Source organism: Haemorhous mexicanus, chromosome 1 (genome assembly GCF_027477595.1).
Source record: "Haemorhous mexicanus isolate bHaeMex1 chromosome 1, bHaeMex1.pri, whole genome shotgun sequence".
NCBI lineage: Eukaryota > Metazoa > Chordata > Aves > Passeriformes > Fringillidae > Haemorhous > Haemorhous mexicanus.
This window is the reverse complement of record NC_082341.1, coordinates 70710877-70737785: the sequence shown is the minus strand read 5'-3', so window position 1 is coordinate 70737785 and position 26909 is coordinate 70710877. Positions and strand designations below refer to the sequence as shown.

Genomic DNA, 26909 nt, shown 5'->3' with positions numbered 1-26909 from the left:
CGACAAAAATCCTGACCCATCCAGCATCTGGGTCCAAGGGCACTCACAGGTCTGGCTGTCCCTTCTGACCCTTGGGTTTCCACCACTTACTCGTGGCCCAGGATCCCATGTTAGTCCCCTCAGCCCATCAGCCCCTGCCCCAGCAACACCACAGCTGGGCTGCTCTCCTGTTCCCCAGAGCAGAGCAGAGCCACATCCTGGCCTGTCCTTGGCCCACTCTCATCCTTGGGGTGGTGCCTGATGCCACCCTGGTGCCTGGTGTCCTGCTCCTGGCAGGGTGGTGGGACAGGCCCCAGCTGCCCAGCTCTGCCCTGGCAGACCCACAGGAGCCCCTGCTCCACTGACCCTCAGAGAATCCTGACATTCAGCTTGACAAGCTGGAAATGCACACGGCTTAGCTGCCTTTCATTTGGAATGTATCTGTCAGTTTTAAAAATTAGCAATACTTCTCTATTTATTTTTTAATGTATGTAATTTAAAGTGCTTTAAAAGATAAGTAGTTACCATGTGGTCAATAATTCATAGGAAAATTCAAATGAATTAAGGGACAACATTGCATCAAAAGCCAATGACTCTGCTTTCCAAAATATCAGTCAAGGAAAACTCAGTGAAAGGGAGATGAACTAGAATTACCCAAAGTAATGTGGTAAGCTGACAGAAAGGTTAGGAATTGAAATAAAATATTCCAGTATCCAGTCCAATACACATGTCTACCAGATGCTATTTTCACTAAGAACACTAGCAGAAGAATTAAAACTAATGAGAGTAAAACTAACAAAATAAAAATCTTCCCAATTCTAATTGAAGAGGCTGCTCAGAAAGTCTTTGAGTGAGTAATGACATATTCCTTTCTACTATAGAAATTTACCTTATAAGAATCTGCTTCATCTTCAAAAACAATCATGTCCAAATTTGATTTCACTGATGATAGTGAAAATACAGAAATCTTCCACTAAGCTGAGTGACATTAAACCACAAACACCTAAACCTAAGATCAACAGCTAGGCAGAGGTTCCATATGGATAACACCCTGTCTACAGAATAAATAACACATGGGGCACAGAAATTGCTATTATTCAGCATGTTTCAGAAACTATGGGGAAAAGAAAGAAGATGTGACATGTCTGGGAAAGTGTACTCAAAACAAGACCAAAAAAAAAAAAAAAAGGCACTGTTTGAAGCTGCAGAAGTGTACTGAAGGTGAGTTATATTTTATTTTATTTCATTAAAATATATTTTAAAAACATACTGTGTAAAAGAATTAGGATTCTCAATAATTTATTATTTACATTAACAAATTCTGTTTGACTGTTATTCTATAGATAGAAACGAAAAGTTTGCGGAAGGGACCTGTATCAGCTTCTTCAGGACAAAGCAAGCCTCTTGTCTAGGAAACATGTCCCAAAATGCATTTCTTTCCATTTCAGTCCCTTCAAAATAATATCTGCAAACAGATGGCAAAAAGCTCAATGAACGGTCATGCTGGTGAGTGTTGAGCACTCACAGTGAGAGCCGGGAATTCAGGGTGCTCTGCAAGGGAGAGACCCCAAGGAGACATTAACATTGCACTGCTCAACAGTCAAGAGGCTGCAGGGTCCAATCCCACTCTTGCTCCCACTGTCCTATCTCTGCTGAAATCCATGGCATTACACAACAAGGAGGCCTGCATGTGACCCTTCCAGGCAGATCTCAGAAAGCTGGACAAACTCCTTGAGACAGGGTGGCAGTGGGAGAGACTGTTTTTCCTACCACTGTAGGCACACTGCAGCTTATCATCCTTTTTCAGTCCAAACACAACATAAATCTCAGTGTCTTCCTTCCCATCCTCTGGGAAGAAATATGCATAGGGAATTATCTCTCTGATGTAAACATCTGTAAGCACCATTCATATATGCTGGTCCACATTAAAAGAAAAAATATTATCAAAGTGCCTGCTGTAGCCTTGACCCTTCTTAGTGGAGCAGCTCAGCTTTCCCATCAGCCTTCCAGACTTCCAAAATCATCCGGGTACCCAAACATCATGCACAGCTCATTGCAATGCCAGCTGCTGTCTGCTTTACTATTCCAGGAAAGAGCAGTCGCCCTTCCAGTGATTACACAAAAGCCCATGATTAAAAGAAGTAAAGCTGTCAGCTCGTGTGTTCTGTGTCCTGGAGGCACTCAATGGTATTTCTGACATCTCATGTAAGGCACCAATCATCTGGTAGCTGAGCAAAAAGCGACCCACGAGACCTCCATTAAGCAACTGCAGAGGGAACTGACAAAGTTCAGCTGGTTTGCTTGTCTTCTTGCTTACAAAGCATAAAAAGTGTGGTCACGCCATCCCAGGAAGTTTCTGGCGGTATCCTAAAAGGGGAACTTGTGCTTGCACCACAAGCAGCACGGGTGACTCCTGCCTGCTTCAGCACAAGTTTCTGACAGCTGCGTCAAGGTGGCAATGCCCACAGACACAGCAGAGATGTCATTGATCCCCAGGAAGCCTCTGCTGCCTTGCTTTCACAGAAAGTGAGTTTGTTGTCAGCAGCAAAGCAGATACCTCCTCACAAGATGTCTCCATAACACACAACAGAGGATATATAAAACCAGCTTATAAAACCAACTTGGCGGCGCTCTTGCTGCAGCTTCCCTGCTGTTGGTGTTGTCTGCACAGCCTTATTCCCAGAGATGCAATGCCAGAGATAGCAGAACCTATGGACAAAGAGGTTGGCTGGATGCTGGCTGGCCGCACCCCTGAGCAGCCTCAATCCAGAATGTCAGTCTCAAATGGGACCAGGTGGTAGTATGTCAAATTGGTGACATAAGCTGTTGGATCATCACTGTCTTCCAGCTCTGAGGTAAAGTCACTAACACTTTCAAACCTAAGGAGAGATGAGAAAAAAAACCACCAAAAGGCATTAAGTCATTTATAAAATCAAAGGAATTGGGGAAAAAAATACTAAGGGAGTGGGAGAAGCACTTGGAGCTGATTTCATCCACACCTCCTTCATTTCCTATACTCATGTGTTTATGACTAAACCATGGTGAATACAAGCAATGAATCTTGTCACCCCTGACTTTCAAAGCTACAAGGAAGGACGGAAGGAAGGACGGAAGGAAGGAAGGAAGGAGCAAGTGAGTCTTGTAAGAGTGAATCATGCAGTTGAAGTCCACGTCCTTCTATTTTGTTTCCACAGCATGTGTCAACAACACATGATGCCTCAGTTCTCACATAAAAGTGAAAAAGAAACTGCCTTTGTTTCCCATCTGAACTTGGACTCTCAGTCTTTCACTTCACAGGCACCTTCTCTGGCTTTGGCTTTTGTAAGAGGCCAAGTGTCTAACATAGGTAGGAAAAAATGACTAGTGTCCTTCTTCCAGAGTCTAGCTGTTCTTCCTATGGTACAAGGTTTAGATTTTGACAATCAAAGAATCTACAAATATAAAAAGATTCCCAAATTTAGTTTCGCTTGTTTTGGTATTTTCCTCCCCACTTCCCAACACCTGTTTCATAACCTGCACTTTTGCAAGAATTACCTACTCTTTCATACCAACTCTCCACCAGAAGGCATCAAGCTGTTAGAACCTACACTTCTCACAGTTACACACATTCCCATTTCAAGAAGGCTTGAATTTCTGCAGTAAGAAACATTATCTTCTTCCCAGATAGCCTAGCAGTTAAAGGCAGTCACTGCAGGCCAAGGACTAAATTTCACCTCAGTTCTAAAAGCGGTTTGAAGAACTGTAAAGTTTCTTTTTCTCAAACTCTCTCTTTAATATTTTGAAAGAAATTTCATTCACTGTGACAGAGTGAGAAATAAAAGGAAGTAGAAACTGAAAAATTGTGCAAGATGGAAAAATAAATTGTAACCTAGCTTCACTTTTAGCATGTGTCTCTAACACCTTTATCAGCCTAGCTGGCCTACTGCAGCTTTCTGAATGGCAGATAAATAGATGAGCTTTAAAATGATTAATATTTAAAACTGCATCTCATCTATGCACGAACTAATTAGACGTTTTAGATACATGAAACAGCTGTAGACATCCCTCTAACCTCGCCCTAGAGGGTGACCTAAGAGTTAGGTATTTCAGAGGACCTGAAGAAGGGTGGTAGGGCAAACAAACAGATATTTCCCATTTCTTTCCAAAATTTTATTTAGAACTATCATGGGTTATAGGATAGCCTGGTCTATACATCCTTCAACATATGGCCACAAGTTCTGTGTTTTCCATACTCCTTCCTGGTCCTTCTCATCTCTTTTTTTTTTCCAACTATGAGAGTCAAAACAGAGAAGATTTTTTTTGAGCAGAAACTCATGGATTTTCTCCCGCAGCACTGTGGCTTTGCTCTTCACTTTAAATGAAACAGCAAGGAGACTGAACTTTGAATGTTTATTACCCTCATTCCTCTAGTCCCTCCAGGCTGTTTACTTGCCTGCATGTGTGGGAACGAGTGCACGAGGGAGTTGACTTGGTATCTTGAAAATACTTCACAGATCACGTTGTGCTGTCTTATGGACTGCAAGTGATCCAGAAACAACAGATTATGAAATACCAGTGGGGCAGACAGAGAGAAGAAAGCGGAAGAGGAGTCAAGAAGGCTGTTCAGATTCTGCTCTTTTTCTCTTATCAGCATAAAGCTACATTACTGCATCTGAAAGCTCCCACAGATTTTGTGGTTCTCCAGCCTCACTGATAGGTTACTACAAGCAGAATGTGAGGAGCAAAGCAGTGGATGTCAGATGCTGTGGTTAAGCTGAAAGTTTTTCTTGTCACCAAAAATGAAGTGTGTGCACAGCAGTCTGCAAAGCACTGCTGTGGAGTGCTCACACAAAACCAAACTCAAGAAACCAGGACTGTTTACCACAGTCAGAAGCTGTGTACGACACCAACAGCCAAAATGCTTTTGTGCTGTTGCCAACAGGTCTTTCAAAATAAATTCTGCAACTCTACTATGGACCTTCAGATTCCTAAATGCCTGAACTACTGCCTTTAATCTTTTTTCCTCTAAGTACCTTGACAGACACACTTTTGCAAGAGCCTACTACTTGTGTTGTAAGACAAAATTCTTTATCATTTTAACCTCTGTTAATTAGATTTGTAGCATTAGATCAGTAGCATTACATTTGCTACTCAGATTCGCCAGGAAGAAGAGGGAACAACATAGAAGCTTATGGTTTGGACCGGCTTGCTAGGTAAAAACCTGGTGGCTGGGCTCAAAGGGCAAGTGTTGGTGAATGGAGTTAAATCTGTTTGGTAGCCTTTCACAAGCAGTGTTTTCCTGGGCTCACTTTTGGGGCCAGTCCTGTTGAATATCTTTATTAATGGTCTGAAGACCAAGTGCACCCTCTGTCAGTTTGCAGGTGACACCAAGCTGAGTGGGAGTGTCAATGTGCTGGAAGATAGGAAGGCTTCCCCGGAGGAATCTGGACAGGCTAGATTGATCAGCTGATGGCACTTGTGTGAGCTCCAACAAGATCAAATGCTGGGTCCCGCACTTGTGTCACAACAAGTGACCCCATGCAGAGCTACAGATTTGGGGCAGACTGGCTGTAAAACTGCCTGGCAGAAAATGACCTGGGTGTGCTGGTCAGCAGCGGCTGAACAGGAGCCAGCGTGGGTCCAGGTGGCCAAGAAGGCCAATGGCATCCTGGCCTGTATCAGAAATAGTGGCCAGCAGGAGCAGGGCAGGGATTTCCCCCCTGTACTCAGCACTGCTGAAGCTGCACCTTGAATGCTGTGTCCAGTTCTGGGCCCCTCACAGCAAGAAGGACATTGAGGGCACATCCAGAGAAGAGCAACAGAGCTGGTGAGGGGTCTGCAGCACAAGTCTGATGAGAAGCACCTGAGGGACTTGGGGTTACTTAGGCTGGAGAAGAAGAGGCTCAGGGGAGACCTCATCACTCTCTACAGCTGCCTGAAAAGAGGGTAGCCAGGTGTGGGGCTGGACTCTTCTCCAGGTAAGAAGTGACAGGGCAAGAAGTAAGGGCCTCAAGTTCTACTGGGGAAAGTTTAGATTAGATATTAGGAAAAATTTCTTGACTGAAAGGGTTATGAAACATTGGAAGAAGCTGCCCAGGAAAGTGGTTGAGCCACTGCCACTGGAAGTATTTAAAAGATACACATATCATAGAATGGTTTTGAAAGGGACCTTGAAGACCATCTAGTTCCAATGCCCCTGACACGGGCAGGGACACCTTAGACTAGGTCAGTTTACTCAGACCACCATCCAGCCTGATTCTGAATGCCTCCAGGGATGGGGAATCTACCACCTGGGGAACTTGTTTCAGTATCTCACAACCCTTATCTAAAGATTTTCTTACTAATAGCTAATCTAAACCTACTCTCCTTCAGCTTAAGGCCACCCCCCTTATCCTATCACACGCCCCCATGAAAATTCCTTCCCTCTTGTAGGCCTCCTTCAGGGACTGGAGTGAATTTGCCAAAAAGGCAGTTTATCCAATCCACAGACTCTGCTGCTGGCCTAGAAGACAGAAGTGGAAACAGTCTTTGCAGAGAAAGGTACCTATGCAACAAAACCAACCCATGAGTTGAAATGCATTTATTTATCGCCTTTTTCTTTCAAAAGGACTTCAGACTGCACTCCAAGAACCACACACAAAAGGACTAGTCATGCCACATGGATGCTGAGCACACTGGCTTCGCTATAGCTTACAACAGTGTGGTGTACTGCCAACTAAAATCAGAGAAAATGAAGGAAGCAGAAAAGACCTACTTCAGAACAACAGAGTAAGCAACTGCAATTGGGAAAAGTGCTGTGGTTTCTTTTGCAAAAAGTGTGAGACTTTTCAGCTGATGGATCACTGGGCAGGTAGCTCTGCAGGCTACACAGCTAACCAGTATAGGGAATGAGCACTTCCTGCTGAAGCTTCAAGCACTTCTTCCCACAAAATACAGGTTTGCTCTGCAAAATGTCTCATTCAAGTCCATCAGCAGCCAAAATCCAGAAGTCATAAAGAGTTTAATGCAGCTGAAAGGAAAAAATTCCCATCTGAGGATATCAAGTCCACAAGGAATTAACTCTGATTTCAGGGTAGAACACACCATAAATCTAATTTTACTGAAACCAAAAGGGAGCAGCATTGGATTTGAAAGATTTTAACGTTTCCCTTCTGGGCTAATAACATACATTTAAACCGACAGTATAGAAAATCTCTGCTTTTGAAAAAAGGTTCAATTTTTACAAAACAGCTGTGCTACACTGGTTCCACTATCTCCTGGCTATTATGTCTTGGCTATAAAATACAGCTGTGGGATGGGAAAATGTAGGGCACCATATAAAACACACATTGGAAATTTATTAACTTCTTGACTCTTGACTTCACATCCTTTGGAAAGTTAAACTAAGTCAGGCTGCACAAAGTCAGGCTGTTACCCTAGATGCATTTCTTCCACCACAATTTATGGGAAAATATGGCTACCATTCAGTTTTTGTCACATTAGTATTTTCTGATCTTAACAGTGTCTAACTTCAATGGGATGACAGATGATTGTAGATGCTGATCCCAGGTAAGTTTTGCTTGGGCTGGACCACATTTTTAAAATCAAAACTAGGTATAAATATTTTTTAAACAATTAAAGAAAAAAAATCAAAGTAAGGCAGGAAAAGGCTTTCTTTGGTAATTTTTTCCTATAATTTGTCACTCTCAGTACAAAGAGTGATCCACTGTGAACTATAATAATTTTAATTTCCAGGTATTAGCCTTACAGAATTACCTCTAGTGTGCCATTTCAGCCTCATTATGGCAACCTTATAAGGTTAAATGCTGTTAGCAAGGTCAAGGTTCAAAACACTAAGTGCTAAGTTAATAAAAAGACTTCAAGAAAATACACTCGAGCCAGACATACTCTCCAGCCCCTGACCAAATGTTGCCAAGCTCTAAACCTTGTTACAGACTGGCATTTCAGATATGACAAGACAGTTCATTGCATTCAAAGATAAAGGCTCCATAAGTCTTTCAGTATTCTCTTTCCTTCATTCGACTGGTCTAATGAAAAAGCAAGTCAACATTTCTCATCAAAAATATTAAAATTGTTCACTACCTGAAGCTCATTGAAATATCAATCACCTGATATAATAGAAATCTGTAAAAGCATATTTCCATCCGTGAATACAGTCACTGGCTTAAGACCTACAGGAATCACAGAATGGTTGGGGTTAGAATGGAGACCATTCTGAAGACCAATCACTCCAACCATCTGACAAGGCAGGGTCACCCAGAGCAGGTGACACAGGAACATGTCTAGGTGGGTTTGGAATGCCTCCAGAGAGGGAGACTCCATGACCTCCCTGAGCTGTCTGTTCCAGTGCTCTGCCATCCTCAACATAAAGAAGTTCTTCCTCACGTTGAAATGGAACTCCTTGTGCTTTAGTTTATGGCCACAGAAGCCCTCCTGGTTACAGGTTTCTGACCCCAGAATACCTATACGCATTAGGAAGCAGAACTTTCCAATGAAACCAGTCTAACTTGCCTTTCCCCTAAGGATGTACACATGCTACCAAGTCCCAGTTGTGCAGCTGTTGACCTTTGTTCAGTTTTTGACCTTTCAGGGATGTGTTCCCCTCTAAGAACAGTGTTTTGCTTCTCAAATGTTCTAATATCCTTGTAGCAGGATATGACATTTGTAAGGCTGTTTGAGTTTCCAAGTTTGGCTTCAAACCAGACCTCATCACAGTCATGGGAGAAAGAAATAATTCTGTTCTCCCTTCGCAGCACCCCCATGGCAACCTCTGTTCTTTTTTCATATACAGAGGACTGATCACTCTGAGGTCAATCATTCTCCCATTTTACCCACTTTAACAGGAAACTGCTGTGAAGTGTTAGCAATCAGGCCCAGTACCCTTTAACCAGTCAGGATGACAGCTGTACCAGTCTTGCTCTTAGGCAGACAACAACATTTTGCTAGGGGGGTGGGAAAGCTACAGTGAAGGTGACAGCATTGCTCTTGCTCAAAGTCCACTTACAAATGTTCTGCTGAATCTACATCCAGGTGCTTCTCTTTTCCATTAGGTATACTGTGGTCAATGACTATTGTTTCAGTGTTGGCTAAACAGAATCCATTTGATCGCATGATTTCTGTTGGGAGAAGAAAGAAAACAAGATTGAAAAAAAATAAGCTGGAAAACAACTGTGTATCATATGTAATTGACATGGCTATGAACTGACATGTGCACATGACATTGAAAATCTGCACAGGAAAGTAGGAATGAAGAGTTGGTTTCACAGCTTCTTAAATCTGCAAACTGACAGTGCTCAAGTAATTTTATTCACCTAACCAATTAATGACACAGAGCATCTGAAGCAACTACCACTACCAAAACATAACTGTATTTTTCTTAGACAGTCCTAGGCTTAAGCAAAAACAAAAAAGACATAACAAGGGAAATGAAAAGTGACCTTACAAGTTAATTCAACCTCTAAGATGTATAAAGAAATACCATGTTTTACACTGCCCTTGATACTGCTTATTTGTTTCTGTGTTAGAAGCCTCCAATACAGAATATCTAAAATTTACACCTAATTCCACTGACTTAGTACCATGGGGAGAATTGATAACTAAAGAACAGTATCTAATGTGAATGAGAAGTTAATCCACATCTGTGCTCTATGGAAAATCAAACTAGGCAAGTCACAAGGATTTCTTTTGGTCACAAAATTTTAGATGAAGCTGGGACCAACACAAAATAAATGCACTTTTCAAAAAAAATCAGCACTGACTTAGTGGCAGTAGGATAGAACTTAGTAGGATAACTCTTGATCTGCCTGAAGATCTGCTATGACCCTGTGTTACAGCCTTGCATTTTCAGCACAACAAAAAGAAATTAGTCTGTGGCACAAAATATGGCAGGCAGAAAACACACCAACAAATTTCATCTATATATACAGTTGAAGCAATGAACAGGAGATGAGGCATGAAAGAGGAGGTAACTTTTTTTTAACATTACATGCTCCTGCATTAAGGTAAAGCCAAGACTCATCTTAGACTTTCATTCCATATTTTACTGCAGCTCACTTTAGCAGAATACATTTGGGGGTTGTGAAAACATTGAACCCCAGCAGAAGCACATTTCACATGACTCATCTTGAGCCATCATTGTATGATTGTAAAATAAGATTTAAACCATAAATTCAAATTCAGCTTTCATCTTCGAGGGCAGCCCTTTCTCTCTTCTCCACCACCTACCACTCTGAGCAGGACCTTTCAGGAAACAGTTTGCTTTTTCAGAGAATACAAAACATTTTTGCCTGCTTTTCCAAGACTGCAAGCCAGGTAGAGAGCTGCACTATGAGTAACAGGAATGTCAGTATTTTCCTAGTGTCCTTGACTTGACCTAAAGTTACAGCATTTCACTGCTGCATGAACTGCTTTACCCATTATCATTTACTGCCATCTACTGACAGTGCTGCCAGACACTGAACCATTTCCATTGTGCAACATCCAGATGAGGCAAATATCAATTAACATCAAATTTCCACCTATGTTCTTAGCATTAATTGCAGCAATCACTTGAATTATGAAATTAATTACCACAAGATGCTTCTAGATAGCTGCATATATAGGAGAATCTCCCTCCAGTTAATTAGGTATGACTCGTCACTACCAACAATAATTTAGAATTAAAACATGCTATTATTCAGCAGAGATAGTTTTGTTAGTACCAAAGAAAATTGATACCAGCTCCTTGCAATATTATAAACCTTGGAGGACTATGCAGTATTTCACTTCAATTAACTGTAAATAAGCTCTTCTGGTGTCACAAAACCAACAGTTGGCACTAGGTTTAAACAAAGTGCTTCAGTATAGAAATACAGAACCAGGCACTCACAGACCTTTTGACAACGGCCAGTAGTAGATGAAGAGGGGAAGGGCTAAGAGAATAGGCAAGGGTAGGCTCTCCACTTTACCCACTAGCAATCTGTGGTTTAGAACTCCCTATGTCTCCACCTGTGACAGGTTTCCATGCACTTGTCCTCCACTTCCCTAACTCCCTTTCGAAGTCACTTCTGCTTTCAGTTCCACCATATCCTATGACAGTGAGCTCCACTCCTTAACTATGGTTTGTACAGAAACAAAACAATATTATAACCTCTCTTTTGTTTGTTTAAAGCCTGTTGTCTGTCAATGATATTGGATAACCTATAGCTCTTGTTTCATAAGAAGTACACGGTAATTGACCTCCTTCTATTCACAGTTTTGTGGACTTCCATCATACCAGTCTGTCATCTCCTCTCACAGGTAAAGGTGTTCTTCTTTAATTAACCCTTTTCTTAGACAAGCTGTTCAACAACTTGAATCCTTGCCCTATATTTGTATAATTTTAAATTCTATTATATCCTGAGATGAAGAAACCAAAATTGTGCATATTGTATTCACGAGGGGGCCATGCTCCTCTCCTCTGTTTCCTTCTCCTTTCCTAATAATACCTAATATTCTCACTGCAGATATTGCCCATTGCTTGGCACCAGGCTTACCCTTTCACAGAACTGTATCAATAGCTTCAAAATCTCCTTTTTAAGTGCTAACAGCACTATCATATGTGATGACGTGCAGTAAGGACTGCATTTTCCTCACATTCACTGCTTTGCATTTGTTAGCCTCTCATTTCACCTGCCACTTTATTGCCTGAATGCACCTTGCACAGTATTACAAGGAAAATTATATGCTCTGTATCACAAAGCACTATTGAGAACTACATTTTGAACTGTTGACAGAGAAATAATAATGGGAACAGCAAATAAAGTAATTTTCATTCTTCAATTCTTGTGTCAATTGCAGGTAGATAACAATTCTTACCTGATATTTTAACTGGACTTTGAAAGCTTGGCTGAATTTTATGGACATTGTCATTTTTTAGAACTTGGTCCAAAGGAGATCTCTCAAAGAACGTGAGGACAACTTCAGACCTCGAATACTTAAAAAGAGAGAAATAAAAACAGACATCCATTTTTAACCAGTAATTTGTTTTGTCCCTCTTCTCCATTTCCACCCCTTCATAGTATGACAAAAAGACTTTAATAAGTGACAGCTTGGAGGCATCATTACACAGTTCTGGCACTCAGCATTTCTCCAAGTTACTCAATAAATTGCTACTTCTTTCAGAGTTTGGCAAAGCCCATCACATTCTAATCTGCATGAGAGGGCATGCCACCATGAAGGAGGAGTCAAGCTGGGCTAAATTGGAACTCGGCTCACTCACCTTCCAGGGCATGTTTATAATAGTCTTCAGAAGCTTTTCTACTTCATTAAGTCTGGCTTCTATATCATGGGCTTCTTTTATTGTGATGAGCCCTAGAAACAAAGTAAACAGATCATAAGCATAAACAAAACTCACTTAGGCACACTTTAGCAGCCAGAAGGGGCCCCTCAGGAAGATGTTGAACAACCTCAAATGCACCTTCCAGAAATGTCTTTTAAACAAACTGGTGATAAAGCATGCACCCCAAACTGAGGTGGGTGTAGTTTACAAGCAGAGTCGCAAGCCTGACACAAACTCAGCTGTTTATGACCATATGTAGGAATTGCAAGACAAGCAGAAGTAGAACCACCTACTCCCTCACCCACAGTTTCCCTACACAGCATTCCCAGCAGTGATAGTTAAACAGCCCACTTTCTGCTTCCAAGAACCACTATTCATCCTTTTTTTTCCTGAAAATAAAAAGCAATAGAAAACCCAAGAAAACCAAAAGACAGATAAGAGGGGAAAAAAATAAACACAAGCTAAACAAAAGGCTTTGAGAGCAGTTTTGTGTTTTGCTGACTGTAAGCCCCAGTGAGTGGTCCAAGGAAAATTTGTCAGTATCATGTTTTCCAGGTGCAAGATAACTGTTGGGATTTTTTTTCATCTATTCAGTCACTGAATTATCACACTGCTGCAGGAGGGATTAAGACTGAAATTTCACTTCCCAATGTCCTGAACGATGCATTTCAATGCAATATGGAATTGCTAGCTATGGTGATGTCAAACACTGATACCATATTTTGTATGGATAACCTGCAGGACATCTCTAACTTTCCCCTCCTCCAGCAGACTGAAGGAAATACAGCACAGGCTAGATGCATCTATGGGGCATATGAGGAGAAGTAAATCCCCAAATCTCACATCCCTCTAGTGAGCCTTTTATTGCTGATACTTGCAACCTGCTTTTTCTAATCAAATCACCATTTAACTTCTATATTTGTGCATCTTTTCCAAGGAGCAGGATACACCCATGAAAATGAAATACCTAAGAGGAATTATTAAATATAAGAAGCCACAATAAACAAACAAACAAAAATCGAACAAAAAGCTGGAACAGGAAAAAACACAATCAATTAGAACCATCAAAATTTAAAATTTGCAAAGCAGTCTGTGAGAAAGTGTTGGGGTCTCTAGCTGGTCAGAGTGAGCCCGAGAAAAGTTCAAAAGTCTCTTTTCCCAGCCCAGCGCTTGAAGAAAGAGTCAGGGCTCTTCACTTCTCGGTCCCAAGGTTGTTTATTGTATCTTATTTATGAAATTCTTTCTCCTGTCCTGCCGAGGTCCGCTCAGCAAGACAGTCAGAGGCATTCTGCCTGCCCCCGGGGTGGTGTTATCTTTTTATACTAAGAACTATGTGTACAATGTTTACAATTACTTTCCAATACCTATCACCTATGTTAGACAGTGAGCTTCTACTCTAAACCAATCTAAAGTGCCAACATCACAGAACAAGATGGAGGCCAGAAGAAGAAGGAGAAAGGCAGGACACTCCCAGATTCCTCCATCTTGCCCCCTGAACCCCCATTCTAAAAACCCCCAAAAAATCTATTTTTCACCCCGTGATAAATTCACTATCATTCTACTTAATTCTTCATATAAGGTTGGTAATTGTTTTTTCCAAGGGCTAAATCAAAGGCACAGGGGTCTTGGTCTCTGTGCACCCCCGGAAGGGGCTTGAGTCCTCCAGGGCAGCCAGAGCAATTTCCTGGGCTCCCACAAGAAAGCACTTCAATATACTATACTGTGTTAAAGTAAGTGTATCTGCATCTTCCTATTCAAAAGACAAAGGCAGAGCCATCAAACATGCAGAGTGTGGGAACAGCATCCACAAACAGTTTCAGTCTGCACCAGCCCTTGTTGTTTGCTACCAACGAGATACAATCCCACAAAAACTTTCCAGACAAAAGTGTAACTTGGAAGCTGTCAGCTCTCCTCCAGTTACAGCTCTAAATAAAACAGAGATTGTCTCCAAAGCAACCGGGTTTACTTGACAGTTGTCCCACAAAAGTGCCCTGTTTGTATAAGCCTTTCTCTTGCTCAACAGTCCTTCATTTTCCTGTTTCTTCAGCACGGCTATCCCCTCACCCAGGTACAACTCGCTCCCTCTCCTGAGAGCAGAGCAATGCACACCAGCAGGCATATAAGGGAGGTGGTGTGTGTCTTGCTTTGGCTGGTGTACACTACAGTCAAGTAGCTTTGCTTGGAAATTCTCTGAAAGGCTGTAAATGTGAATAAATTCGTCTGCATGGGTCCACAGACTGCATACTAGCTGAGCTGTGCTTAGCATTACAGACCTGAATTGCATTCCTTCATCATCCTAACTACGGGGTGCAGGCTGGGTGGATCTGCTTGGCCCCTCCACAAATACATTCCCATCCCACATTTGGATCGAGTTCAAATTTTTCAATGAAAGGGCTGTCATCTTCCCTAAAAGAAAGAAGAAGCTGCCAACGGCCCCACAGCTCAGACAACCCTCCATGATGTTAGAAACACACTGCTGGCCATGCTGCAGTCCACATCAAAAAACCAGGGAAAACAGAGCCAGCCACCCTGGTGTTAGCTGCCATGGGGTGCTGCTCCACTTCTCCTGCTGGTCTTGATCCACTCTGCATAAACACTGATATAGTCAGAGCAGAGGCTGCCCAGCTGTGGCTCCCACCTCATCGCTGATCCACCAGGGATTCAGCATCCAGCTGCTCCCTCTCAAATCTGCCCTCAATCTCGGACCATTTCCCAGATAAGCATGCACTGTTGGAACTAGTATTTTACCAGGAAGAGGGATACTTTCAAACAAATGAAGATATTCAGACTGAGAGGGGGAGAAAAAGAAAAAAAAAACCCAAACCACCTCGGCAACAACCCTGAGCATTTATCCCATGAGGAAAACTAGCCAAGCGGTCAGGACTTCTCTCATTAGTAATCAGGGAAAGCATCTGCAGTTCCACATGGTCTTTTTATGCTTCACCAAGAAGTCAGACAAGGCTGTCAGCCTGTTGCACTGTCACAGATCGCCCTGTGGGAAATTTTACAGCTTCTTGCTTTCACAAGGAATTTCCAACCCTGGTATGTTATCTCCTTCCACCTCTTGGAAAGACACCAGCCATGCAAATCCACACTCCAACATGGAAACTGGCACAGAAAACTTGTAACATCTGACACCATAGAAGTGTTTCTTACTGAAGCTTTCAGTAATGTCAAAACCAAAAAGCAGACAGCGTAGGAAGGAGGGTGATACATCTGCCTGGACAGCTTCCTATGTATGTGCTCAATGATTGCAGATGTGCAGCTTTGGGACATAAGGCTGCTGACCTTAAATGAATTCCCCATACAGGGAGTTCAATTTGGCCAGGCTAAAGCCTTTCTTTTCATACATCTGCAACCCAAACAAACAGAAACCACTTGACTGGCCTTGTATACATATATTTAAACCTGTAATTTCTTCTGCAATTGTCATGAACTTTGCAAGGCCTTCATTTATCTTAATCCTACAAGTCTCTGTTTCTAAAAGTTAACAGATGCTCTTGTGGTTTTCAGTTAGTCATAGACCATGATCCCACAACCTCAGAGACTGCTCCCAGCCACGCTGACCAGAGCAAGGCACTGCCTGCCCAAGGATCCGGGAGGAGTGGAGGTCCTGGTCCTTCCTTTCCATCCCTTTCAACACTCTCTAACTGGCTGCTGTCATCATCCACAGCACCTATGTGCATGAGGAACACTGGGGTTTCACAGGGTAAAGTCTCTGGTGTCAACACTGGCTTAAGGTACTCCCACCCTCCCCTGCACCTCATTTCCTCTCCCACACCACAACACAGAGCTGCTTCTGCTTTGCCAGCACAATTAGGTGAGAAACAGGGAATACCTCAAACCACTCCTGTCAAAGGCTTCACTTCAGGAAACCCCAGACTCCACAAAAGAAGCAAGAGATTGCAGGTGAGGACGCCCCATCCAAGCTCCTTTCTCACCCAGGCACTATATTAGGTTTGAGCAGGAGCCAGAATTTGTGTAAAGAAGGGTCACAGAACAGCACCCAAGTTTCCAGGCCTATCCTTCACTTTGTGGGGGCTTCTCCTTTGTCTGTTCTTTCTCCTGTTTGGAAGATTTATCAAGGCAGAAAGAAAGAGGAAAAAAAATGCCAGAGACTGAAGTAGGATCTCCAGATGCTGGAAACGCCTGAACAAACAGACACACAGACATGCCAGCTGCCACTGCAGACAGAGCCCAGCACCCCCACCATTCATTAACCCTGACACAAATGCACCAAAACGTGGATGCATCTGAAGCATGAGGGACCCCCTGGCCATGTATATAGCATCCATACAGCAGCTACAACATGACCTGAGGCTGCTGTCTCTGCCCATGGGCCATAAATACATGTCTAGCCTCTTTTTCCATCTGGGGCTTTCACTATCCAAGAACCCTTACTCCATTTGATATAAAATAAAAATAAGATGCCAGTAAAGCAGCCAGTATCTTGGAACCAGTTGTGCTTTCTTCACTTGCTCAGTCATGCAACAGAGCTGAACTCAGAGCTGGGAAATTTGTTAGTGAGGTCATGGTGAAAGGCTGTTCTCATGCCTTTTTCTCATCTCTGGCCCTTGTCTGGATTGCTAATGGAAAACATGCACAAACTCCTCCCAGGAAAACTTTGCTCTCTGTCTTGTTACCTATACTGTACTTGGACAATTAGCTGTTATTTCAAGTGATTTAAATGCTATAAACACCTATGTTTACAGGGTTTGACGTAAACTGGGGTCCTGCTGGCTCCTTTTTTTGCCACAAACCCTGCTGCCAAATACCACAAACTTCTAAGATTCCTTCACCCTGCACAGAGGGGAGCCAACAGGCAGGGTGACAAGAGGGATGACATTGCCTAAACCAGTGGGGCACTTACCTGTGCCTGGGAGACTGCTTTATTTTTATTACATAAGCAGTGACCTCATTCAATCCTTTTGACATTTTCTCTGCCCCCTTCCAGACCAAGAGCCCTGGGCAGAGTCTTTAAGACTGAAAAGGATTTGCTTTCAGTTTGAGACCAAGCATAAGTAACAACTCTGCACAGAGCAACATGTGTCTGGAAAAGTATGGCACAAGCAGCACCAGGAGCCTGCAGCTTTCTTCCTGCCCTGGCTCCCTGGTGCTGGGGCAGCTGCAGGAGGCTGGGGAGCAGGCCAGCAGCTGTGTACCTGGCACGCTGGCTCACAGCGTGGGAGAGGGGCCCAGAGCTGCAGACAGGCAGGAAACGAGCTCAGCAGCAGAGGAGAACTAACAGAGAGCCAACTCCTGATGTAAACACACAAGCCTTGGTAGGGCTGTCCTGTTACTGCTGTGAGCCACCAAATCTGCAACTAATGACATTCTGAAAACCGCAGATAATGCACCCCATGTTTCTACCACAGGAAGTAGGACAGGAATTGCAGCATGTGCTTCATGGCTCATAATGAAATCACAGAGCAGTCCTGACAGTCAGCATACACAATGAGCATTGTCTCAAAAATCCTCTAGTGCCTTCCAAGGAAGAGTAAGTTCATGCCCAAGTCAAGTATGTATCTGTAATGTCATGCCAATGATGACACACAGAAGTCTGTTTTTCTGGAGATGTACAAGTCACTATGTATACATGACACCAAACTGTAGGCAAAACCCATCCCTCGGGTCTGAAGGACTACACCTCATGTTTGTGGCCAGGACAGGAGCAAAGAATGTCCAAGAGATACCTTATTTTCTCAAAATCAGTTCTATACATACAGGAAGCTGAGCAAGAGCAGAAGCCAAGGTACTTTCTGAAGATACATGCAAGATGGAATGCCAACAGCCCTAAATGCTGTGTGTTTCAGCATGCACATAAAGATTTAAGTTGTATTGAACCCCTCTCATCCAATTGTCTTTCCATTCCCTATAGGGAGACTGCAGAGTAGGTATCAAAGAGAAAAAAAATGAGTAAAAAATAAATCCAGAGAAATCCTACTGTGTTCTGCTAATCTAGAGTGCAAGAAAGATTTGAGGCTTATAGATTTAAATTATGAGTCCATTCTTTTTCTCTTTGCACAAGACTCCAAGAAGTAGTTAGGGATTTCAAATCTTTAGGGAAAACATATAAGCTGCCTTGCATGGGAGACTGCTACTTTGCTGTCTCTCCTGACCAGACTTCAAAGGGAGATGTACCCTTTTCCCCAGTTACAGCATTAATTACCACTGCAGTGCTAAAACTTTTTTATCCTTTTCCCTCATTCCTCTTTTCCCTCAGATATGTTCTTGTGCACATGCACAATCCAGAATGTAGATGGAGCAATAGAAGTAAGGTCCCAGTCATTAGAGAATAAGGTTAAATTAAAGAGTCTAATTTGATTCATCCAAAAAAGGGCCAGGTCCAAAGTCAGATCAGGCTGACTACATCTGGTCAACTTCTGAACAGAACCATGTTGTCTTAGCTAGCATGAGTTCTAACGTCATAATAGTGCAAGGATTTCATATCACCAGAGCTTCATACCTCCTCAATGTTTCTCACTGGCAGCTCCTCTAAGTACTGACTGCTCCTGGCCCTTGCAGTAGTCATCTGACTCCCCTCACTCCAGATCAGATCAGATCTGATCAGATCTGATCTTCCCGCCCCCCCAATCCACTCTTATACCACTTGTTCTTATTGGTGTGGCCTGTTAAGATCAGTCCTGCTTCTAATCTTTAGTAATTGGTCCAGCTGCAACTCATTGGGGGATAAGATTACCTTATATACCACCTTCATTTACCCATACTGTATCCCCCTACAGACCCACATTCCACAGAAACATGCAGAAACTGAAGCTACTGAGCTGACACATGGATCAGGGCTGAAAGATGGCAGACAACTCAGCCCATTTTTCCTGCTGTTTTGCTCCTCTGCACTGCTTTGTAACTCCTCCATCTGCTTAACTGGGTCTTCTCAATACCATTTCAGCTGTCATTTTCCCTTGCTTCATGGCCACTATACCTTGTTCCTCCTAGCAGCTGCACAGGTAGGATACCTCCTCATCCCAAACATGTGTTCCCTCAACCTTGCCACCTGGGAACTATGGCATTAGCCACCTCAGGCTGGATTCTGAAAAGGCCAAACCAGCTTCCATTAACATCTGCCTCCTCTCTGAGGAAGGAAAGAAGGATAAAAGATTGCTAGAGGGGCAAAGGAATACTCAAGGGTATGTAAAGGCAGGAAATGAAAAAAACCCCAGCAGATGGGAAAGCTTGTTTCACACAACTTTTCTTCAATAACTACAGAAATAACACCACAGGGATCCCTTAAGTCCAAAGACTTGATAAGATCCAGAGAAGGGCAGATAATTACAGGCAATCAGGGATGTCAGATCTTCAATTATGAGAGACCAGGACTGTCATTTTTTTGTTCTCTGCCTTTTATTTATGCTGCCTTCTGCAGCATCTGGTTCTCATCATCAGGGACAGGATCCTAAAGCTAGCTAGAGCATTGGTCTGACTTAAGTCTGGCAGCTCTAGCAATTCCTCTTTGATGCCTCTCGCCTAATTCTTCAGCCCCTCTCTTTTGGGGCAGACACACTTGCCCCTTCCCCTTGTGGGGGAGTTCATCCATCTCATGTGACAGGAGTCACTACAGCCTTTACAAAGGATTTGCTATCAATGCAATATCGCTGACAAGATTCCTCTTGGTGGCATTACTGAGGGAGCAACTAAAAGGACACGGCAGAGCTGAAAAGAAGGGTGGGTGTAGGGAAGTGGACTTTTGACATTTATCACATTGTGCTGCCCTTCTTAAGCTTGATGACAAGGACCAAAAATTTTAAAGAGGAATCAGTACACAAAATGTGTGTGAGTAACTCCATATTTTCAGAAGTTCCACTTGGTAGTAGCAAACATATTGAAGATACTGAGGTAAATCTGTTTGATGCAGAAAGAGAGAGAGCTTTCAAAAGCCTGCCCAAACCTTTCTTCTTTTGCAGTTCATATGAAGCAGATGCAGGATGGGGAGAAGTCCTACCCACACAACTGCCTGACTGAAATCCCCCAAAGCAAAAGTGACCGTGACCAGAGGACACTGGCACACTCGAATACCCATGCAAAGAAAGGAGGCAAGTTTAAAGCTGAGAAACCTAGACCCTCAAGATGATGGTTCTTCACACATTGTATTATTAGTTATGGGATCTCCCAGGACCTCTGGAATGGAGAAGGCACGTTTTGGTGACAGAACACAGCAGGCAGGCTTTCCTCACAGAATTCCCTGTCTTGATGCCCGGTGAGCCACAAAAAATAAAAAGATGTCAAAGAAACATGAGATATGAGTGAACAAAGCAGTCAAAATCTGATATGCAAGCTCTTATAACCATGCCGGTTTCTTATCAGGTGAGAGCTGTCATGAAAAATACACCTCATTTCCATTCCTTTCCACCAAAACCTTCCCCGACACATTGCCTTGGTTCACCACAAAAAGGCAACTTGTGTCTAGCTTTTTAACAACGCAGCCAGCTCCATTTATCTCCATTATTACAAATGAACCATGAAATTCAGCTGATAAAAAAAACAAACCCAAAAGCCACAAACTTAATTTTGGTTATACAGTTCTGCTAGAGTCTGATAACCAAGAGCTGCATCTTTTGTCTGCCAGACAGAAGCTCTGAGCAAGCTCCACTAATGAACTGTTGACAATGTCAACAATGAGAAGAGCACAATAGATGCAGTGTATTTATCTGTATTGTCACAGCACCGAGAAACAGCTGCTGTCTGTGGAAACCACTATGCTGCTTCTGTAGAGCTCCCTCTTCTCATAAATCACACTCCCAGATGGTCTTGTAAACAACAACAACAAAAAAAAAATGCTATAATGCAGCGTATAGAAAACTAAGTTATGAACACAGCATTTGCAAGCAAGCAATGTTCCCGGGCTGGCTCCTTGGGAACTGCCCTCTGTGCTGTGCACATCCCTCCAGTGGCAGCCCTGAAGGAGCTTCCCACTGCACAGGCACTGGGACATGGAAAACAGCTGATCACTTGCTTTCTGCAGGAGGGTGTCACCCCAGAGGCAGGTACAAGGCTTGGAGCTAGAGCTCAGCCTAGTCTCTGTGAAGGACCACTCAGGTCTGCTGCAGGTAAAGTGACTGTTTCTGTGCTGGGAGGCAAAATAAAGGTGCAAGGTTTCTCTAGGAAATCTCCACCACTGCTAGAAAACTTCTATGGATGGACAGAGGTTGAGCACCTGCAAGGTAGAAGGGAACAGAGAAGTTCTGTAGAGCCATAAATAACCATGGATGGCCGCACACCATGGGAGGAGGGAAACCTGAAGGCAAAGAAAAGGAACAGAGAGGAAATAACAGAAAGAAGAGCAAGAGGGGGAAAAAAACCATGACAAAGCAGAATGAGACAGAGGAGGCAAGGAAAGGAGGAAAACGAGAACTTTGGAGAGAGAGGTCCATCTAGTAATAAAATAAATCTGTCAGAGGGCTTCTGATTTGGCAGCTCAGAGTATCAAAGCAGGACCAGGCACCACAGGTAGGTACAATATGAACAGTTACATTGGAAGAGCATCTAAGCCTCTGTCCTGGTAACAAAGGCAACAAACAAGTGCACAGGAGGATTGCCAGAAACTACCCTGGCACTCCAAAGGCAAAACAAATCCTAGTTTTGAAGACTGCTAATGTGCTCTTTTGGCTTCCTTAAGGGGTTGATTCTGCCTGCACTGAAGTCAGAGGCGAGGGAGGTGTGTGACTGCTGACTGTACTGCACCTGGCTCAAGTTCAAGGATCAACCTTAGATGAGACCTCCTCACAAATGGTATTTAGAGAAAATAGGAAAGGAGGGGGGCAGGGAAAGGAAGAGTCCTTTTCCAGATGTATACCTCAGTTTTGGTGTCTGTTTTGTCTACTGCAACTGTTTCTACTTCCATCAATTTTAAGTCAGCTTTTAAGTCCGTAGCTCGGCCTTTCTCAAGAAAACTGACTGAATTCAAAAGTAGACTTTGCAGACAGTTTAGAAACATTATGCTGTGTTCATTGCAGGAGCAAACAAACTCGTGTTCTCCTGTGATCCTCTTTTGTACATTTGCCTAGAGCAAGGGACAGGCAGATTTCAAAGACAAATAAAATACTAGCAAGTTACTGGCAACATCACAGTGAATCATACTTAGTCACCCTGCAGGTATGCTCATATCTAACCTTGTTTACCAGCTTCCCAGTGAGATGCCTTGTGTTGCTGAATGTCCTTGGCCTTCAGCATCAGCGTACACTCCAGATGCAGAGAGTGCACTCTGCCATGCGTTCTTACTAGTTACCAAAGACAAGACAAAACTGTGGGAATGCCCTACTACCCCCTGGGACTTCCCCTCCTCTCATATCTAAGAAAGGGTAAGATGAACAGTCACTGCAGACAGCTACACCTCCCATCCTCTCCTCTGCAATTTAAAACACTCAGCAGCTCCAGCAAATAAGGAAGGGGAGAGCATTGTGGAAGTCTGTCCCAGAGGATGAGGGGTCAAGAAAGGAATGGAGAGAATGGTTTCCTCATGCTGAGCAAGAAAAGGAGCACACTCCTGCACAGCATGAACTGTCTGCTGAAGCCAGCAATAAAGGTAACAACCAACTCTTTCTAAAATTGCTGACGTTTTTAAAATAACCACAACCTTCGTTTAAAAAGTTAATAACATCAAATAGCTCAAGCTTCCACTCTCAGTCATATCCCTTAAATGTAACACACTGCAGCTTGACTGAACTGTAGGATGATGCTAGACCTTTTAATGCTCCTTAGGCAAATCTGCAGGGACTTTGGAGTCCTTCAATGCAATGCAAATTTGGCTTGCAACACTTTATCACTTCCTCCAGATAAAAGACACAGCTGATATTCACCTTCTTTCAGGAAGCCCAAGATAAACACACACACACACATACAAACTCACATACATATGCAAGTACGTTTGTATATATATATATATGTATGTATAAATACACACAAATGTATGTGACTAAATGCTAACACACACAAGAATGGGCTTTTGTCAGGTGTTTTTGTTGGGTTAAGTACATTGAGCTTCACTGTAGACAGCACGACATCTGCTCTTAAACATGGCATTAAGAAACCATGCTTACCCCATGAATTTTGTAAGGACTGGACATGCCCCATGCAATCTCTTTTTACATGCAAAGCTTTGCATCACTGTCACTTAGTTAAACGAGATTTTTATGTTTCAACTTGTCAAGTTATCAGAGGCTGTGGCCAGCCAATTTAAAATGCTGGTATGATGAAGTGTTCTTTAGGCAGAGAAGCATACTCTGCAAAGTAATTTTCTTTAGAGCAGGAGCAGCACAATTTTAAACAGTGAATTGCTGAAATTGTGACGCACGCTGTAATTGCTTAGAAACTACTCCTGATTTTTATTCTGCCTCTGTTGCAAAGTTAACCCCCACCCTTTCAACAAGCTAAACAGATCATAATCTACTTATATTGGGTTTCGATTTTTCAAATTCTGAACTGATACTTTGCTCATTCCCCATTCTACTGAAGGCAGTGCACTTGTTCCTGAGATAAAGGTAAGCCAAGGCTCTAGGTTTTACGCAGAGATTAAGCAACACAGGCTGAAGATGGTTAATCTTTCCCAGCTGTTCATGCATGAATGGTGCATCTACCTGGGACTGTCAAGTAAAGCCAGTGCAAGGGACCATAATCCCATCTGGCTCAAACTGCACGAATAATGCTTCGGAGAGAAATGAAAAAAGTCGAATACTTTGTAAAAGCTCTGGCAGGCCTTGAGACGGGAGAGGAACCACGCTTGCTTGAGAGAGGCGCTGAGGAATGAGAAGAGCTTTAGGATAAGCAGCAGCTCCTGCGAGTAATCAATGGGGAAGGAGCACTGGGAGGGGCAGCAGGCCAAGGATCGAGTCCATTTGCAGCCAGACACAGCACACACCCCAGTCCAGCTGCCAAGCTACTCTTCAGAGCCCCATAAAGCCAGCAAGAAGGACTACCGGCACTCTGGGACGTCAATTTTTAGTCATAGTGACTCCGGTAGGTGCTGTGCCCTGCAGGCCACAGGCAGGCTCGCTCCAAACCTACCAGCATCCTCAAAAGCCGTGGCCTAGGTGCCACATACACTTGAAGGCCGTGTTACTGAGAATTTACTGCACTAGTAAAAATCGCACCCGGGCTAAGAGGTGGGGTCTGGCTTCCGCAGGAACAGCCCCATTTCCAGTCTGCACCCAAGCGGGAGGAGACAGCCCCCCTCCGAACATCTCCCACTCGCAGCCCGGAGCGAGCAGGGGCTGCGGGGCTGCCGGGCTGCGGCCGCCCCGGCTGCCTTGCGCCCATCCCCGCCGTCTGCAGAGGGCACTCGGGGCCCGCCAGTGGCTGCGGAGCGCCCAGCGCCGGCGGGGCCGGGCTGCCACCTCCCGGCAGCGGGGACGGGAAAGCCCAGAGCCAGGGGACACAGGCCGGGGACAGGGCTGCGGCTCCCACCACACAAGGAAGCTTAGACAGGGAAAGGTACGAGCGTTTTAATGCGAGGCACATAAAAAAACCCAAACCAAGCCCACCACCAGAGGTTAGGGATCTGGCAGGAGCATGGAAGAAGACCTGTGTCACTTTAAACACCTGTCAGAAAACATCCTTGGGGAGGCAGCCCGGCAGAGCTCGCCACTGGCAGGGAACAGAGCTCGCTGTCACACAGGGACGGCCCAGAAATGAAGTCCGGTGGGTTTACACCTCTACGAGCAGTGGACACCCAGTTCAGAGAACGGCAAAACGCAGACCCTCTGCAAAGGGGTCCCACTAGCAAGGTGGGAGCTTGGGAAAACTTTCCCACCCTCTCACAGAGAACATCAGGCACAGAATATCGGCTTTTGCCCGTTCCTGTTCAATCAAATCATTTACGTCGTAACTAAAACAAGTGGGGTGACTGGAAGGGCTAGGCGTACACCCATTTTCAGATGACTGGATGCTCCTCACCACTCTACACACTTGAAATACGTCAGAATAGAACACGTAACTCCACCTAAAAAATACCCCAACAATTAAACACACTAAACCCAACCCGCAAGATATCTAGGGTACATCCTGCTTCTGGACAGCAAGCAATACCTGAGCATGGACAACATCCCTCGAGTTTGGTTTATCCACTTCAGAAACTGGAAGAGAACAGACGTCTCTACTAACACTACTAACCGCTGTTGCAATTCCCGTTTCTCAGAAGTTATGCGAGGAATTATGCCAGTTCCCAGAGTTGCTCCGTCCCCTGGCAAGCGCCGCAGCCCTTTTTCTTTGCCCTCTCCTTGCGGCAAGCATAGCAACATGCGGAGATTTTTCAGCTACACCCTTTTTCTTGCCAACCACCCCCAGCCCTTCCTCGGGGAGCCCGGAGGCACCGGAGAGGGGCAGCGCCAGCGGAGATCCCTCTGTTCCCCCAGCCCAGCCTAGCCCGGAGCAGCACAGCTGCTGTGCTGGAGACAGCAGCAGCGATACTGGGGTCACCGTCCTGCATGGAACCCTCGGCTCCAAATGTATAGTCAAAAAAAAAAAAAAAAAAAAAAAAAAAGGAGAAACACAAATCAACATCCCGGGAGGAGTTTCCGACCGCAAAACGCCTCCGCAGTTTTTTCTGCCCCCCCCGCCCCGTCCGGTTCTCAGCGGCTACAGCTCCTCACCCCCTTCCTTCCGCCGAGAGGGGACCGCTCGCCCGCCCGCCCGTGCTCCCCGGCCACCGCCACCCCCGGGGAAGCGGCAGCCGAAACCCACCCGCCCGCCCGCCGAGCACAGAGCGCCAGGGCCGCGGAAACTGCTCAAACCTTGGAGCAAGGGGGAGCGGGACAGCTCGGGCCGGTCCTCGGGGAAGGAGTCGAGGAGCCGCTTGAAGAGGCGGCCGAGGTCGGAGTAGCTGCGGTGCAGGTAGAGGATGTTGCGGTCCGACCACTCGGTGCGGATCTCGTAGAACTCCTCCTCGTCGCCCCGCCGGCTGATGATGAGCCGCCGGATGCCGTTCACCCAGCAGCCCCGCACGTACATGTTCACCAGTGAGGTGCCCTCAAACACGGCCGAAGCCATCCCGCCGCCGCCCGCACATCCCCCGCCGCCGGCGCAGGGCGAAGCGCACCGCCCCGCGCCGCTGTGGCCAAGTTAAGAGGAGGAGGAGGAGGAGGAGGAAGAGAGAAGGGGGGTGCCACCCGCCGCACGGCCCCCCCGGCCTGGCCCTGCCCGCCGGGGCTGTGTCGCCTCCCGGCTCTGGAGGGAGGCTCTCTAGTGCCTCACAGACGGCGGCCGCAGCGAGGGGACGGGCCGGGCACCCTGCCCCGCCGAGTCCCCGGCGCCGAGCAGGACGGCTCTCACCCCCTCCGGGGCGGGGAGCAGGGTGGCTCGGCCCCTTCTTCTCGACTCCGTAGGAAGGCAGAGCCCCTCCCGCCCAAAGGCGGGGGGACGCCCCGGGCCCAGCCCCGCAGCCAGCGCCCACCCCCTTCGCCGAACCCTGCGGTCCCCGCGGGGCGGGATCCTCCTCTTCCTTCTCGGGACGTTTTCGTAGACGCCGCAGACATAACGAGGATTTTTTTCTCCTCGCAGTGACCCCAGAAGGTTTTTATTTTTTTTCCTTAAGCCTCCGTCCAGGCCAGCTGAGGGAGGAACAGGGAGACTGCCAGGCTGTCAGCCGCCAGGGTGGACCAGCGCCCCCGCTGTGCCCTCGGAAACCTCGGTGGAGCCCCCAGCA

The 26909-nt window shown here is 45.0% G+C and overlaps 1 protein-coding gene across 1 annotated transcript; it reads right to left on the bottom strand.

Annotated features, from left to right (window-relative positions):
* Positions 1–1186: 1186 nt before the first annotated feature.
* PXDC1 (PX domain containing 1) lies at positions 1187–26549 on the bottom strand. The gene is made up of 5 exons (XM_059853361.1): positions 25999–26549; positions 12197–12288; positions 11794–11911; positions 8963–9074; positions 1187–2858 (listed from the first exon to the last, which is right to left on the bottom strand). The coding sequence occupies exons 1-5, from the start codon at positions 26252–26254 to the stop codon at positions 2741–2743; spliced, it is 696 nt and encodes a 231-aa protein (XP_059709344.1). The 5' UTR covers positions 26255–26549; the 3' UTR covers positions 1187–2740.
* Positions 26550–26909: the final 360 nt, after the last annotated feature.

Coding starts and splice junctions, on each gene's coding strand:
- PXDC1 (XM_059853361.1), bottom strand. CDS start 26,254: ATGGCTTCGGCCGTGTTTGAGGGCACCTCACTGGTGAACATGTACGTG. Junction 12,289..25,998: donor CCGCTCCCCCTTGCTCCAAG/GTTTGAGCAGTT, acceptor CTTTGTTTCTAG/GGCTCATCACAATAAAAGAA. Junction 9,075..11,793: donor AAGTCCAGTTAAAATATCAG/GTAAGAATTGTT, acceptor TTCTCCCAACAG/AAATCATGCGATCAAATGGA.